At 33.3% G+C, this 1,971-nt stretch overlaps 1 protein-coding gene across 1 annotated transcript; it reads right to left on the bottom strand.

Moving 5' to 3' along the window:
- Positions 1-247: 247 nt before the first annotated feature.
- On the bottom strand, positions 248-1,500 carry LOC143565541 (zinc finger BED domain-containing protein RICESLEEPER 2-like). The gene is made up of 3 exons (XM_077052493.1): positions 1,101-1,500; positions 948-1,045; positions 248-868 (listed from the first exon to the last, which is right to left on the bottom strand). Exons 1-3 carry the CDS (start codon positions 1,498-1,500, stop codon positions 248-250), a joined length of 1,119 nt encoding a protein of 372 aa, XP_076908608.1.
- Between the last annotated feature and the right edge of the window lie 471 nt (positions 1,501-1,971).

The following is a 1,971-nucleotide window of genomic DNA, read 5'->3' as shown; positions in this document are numbered from 1 at the left end:
TTAACTTGTAACGAGGATCAAGTACAACAGCAATATACATAAAGGATTCATCTTCTCCGCATCCCCCAGTATTTATCATACTTTTCCTTCATATTTATAGCCATATGACTCAACCTCTCATCATTCTTTTGAATGCACTCATCAATATGGGTATGCAATGAACACATATCATGAAAATAAGCACTTGAAGTTACATACAAAGACCCCGAAAATCGATTTTTCACTTCATAAAAGACCTTAAGAAAAGTCATAAAGGACTTTGCAATATCCCAATCACTATCACTTGGTGGGCCAATTTTAGTCCGATCATACCTTTTTTTTTTGCATCTTCTTCACCAAACAAGGTACTAGAACCCACATTAAAATACCTAGCATATTGTCCATCTTCTTCTAACCGATTAAATGCTTTTCTAAACTTCAAAGCTGTCTCCAAAATCAAGTAAGTTGAATTCCACCTAGTAGAAACATCCAAACAAACACTTCCACTAATGTCTAACTTTTTTATTTTCACACATTCTTTAAACTTAGCCAACCTAGAAGGAGACAATCTAACATATCTCATAGCATTTCTAACAACTTGAATTGAAGGATCATAATCTTTTAACCCGTCGCACACAACTAAGTTTAACACATGAGCACAACAACGCATATGCAAATATTGAACATCTAAAATTGCATTTCCCCAATTTTTTATCTTCTTTTTTAAGAAAATGGCAGTGTCATTAGAGCTTGCATTATCCACAGTGATTGTAAAAACCTTCTCAATACCCCATGCAATTAAACAACTCTCAATCATTTTACCAATTGTGTCACCCCTATGATTAGAAATAACTTCAAAATTCAAAACCATTTTTTTGCAAATTCCAATCTTGATCAACATAATGCACCGTTAAAACCATATAACTTATGTTCTGACATGAAGTCCACGCATCCGTTGTCAGACAAACAGATTGTGAAGATTTACCTAAGAACTGTTTCAACTTCTTATTTTCATCCACATATAATGACAAAATGTCTCTAGCAATTGTATTCTGACTCGGTAACTCTAACAGTAAACGGTAATTCGTCAATAACTATCATTTTAGCAATAGCATGCTTACCTAACTCCTTTGTGAAACGACCACACACTAATTTTCCACCCTCCCCTTTTCCTTGAAAACAAGTCTTTTGTTTTATATCTTTTTGGCGTTTAAGGGGATTAAACTTGCATAATATTTTCAAATGAGTCAGCAAAGTACTAGTACCATTCCTACTCGGTTCATAAACATAGCTTTTCTTACAGTGCTTACATGTGGTGCGTGCCGATTTCGGTTTGTTAAAGTGATCCCATACAATAGACTGTTTCCGTCCCCTTTTTCTATTGTTATCTTCAGTTTGCTCCAACTCCACGTCATTATCACCCTCGGCCTCCGCCATATCGTCATCCTCAATGATATTGACATGCTCCATGTCGATATCACCATCGATGGTTATAGGTGTATTGACATCCTCTGTTTCCATTTTAAATAAAATCCAAAGTAGAAAATTAAACCTAGCCTTAACAGGAATCTAGCAAAATCAAAGACGAACATAAGCGATTTCAACATTAATGACATTAAACATATGCGATTATAACATAACAGTTAAGAAACGTATATACACGAAAAAAATTTAACAAGAAATTCATAACATAAACGAGTTGTTTCCGTGTTATTTAGTTTTTAACTAGTGCCTAAATTAGGGTTTGTTTGGTTTGATACATGAAGGGACGAAATAAAAAGGTCAGTGGATGAAAAGTAGGAACAACGTTTGGTATTCTATCAAAGATCATAATATATATATTAGACTTATTAGTTTAGGGTTTAATATTCTATTGAAGCCAGATAAATTTACTGGGGGCTCGGCCCATTTTTCAATTATTAATTACTTATTAATATTAATAATTTAAAATGTAATACAATACTTGTTGATTTAAAACATATCGATATATAA

Source organism: Bidens hawaiensis, unplaced genomic scaffold, assembly GCF_021521415.1.
Source record: "Bidens hawaiensis isolate Kalapana, Puna unplaced genomic scaffold, B.hawaiensis_p1.1 tig00022403_1, whole genome shotgun sequence".
NCBI lineage: Eukaryota > Viridiplantae > Streptophyta > Magnoliopsida > Asterales > Asteraceae > Bidens > Bidens hawaiensis.
Note: the sequence above shows the minus strand (reverse complement) of the source record. Positions and strands in the feature narration are given on the sequence as shown.

Coding starts and splice junctions, on each gene's coding strand:
- LOC143565541 (XM_077052493.1), bottom strand. CDS start 1,500: ATGGAAACAGAGGATGTCAATACACCTATAACCATCGATGGTGATATC. Junction 1,046..1,100: donor TCGTTTCACAAAGGAGTTAG/GTAAGCATGCTA, acceptor GTTTACTGTTAG/AGTTACCGAGTCAGAATACA. Junction 869..947: donor TAGGTAAATCTTCACAATCT/GTTTGTCTGACA, acceptor ATGTTGATCAAG/ATTGGAATTTGCAAAAAAAT.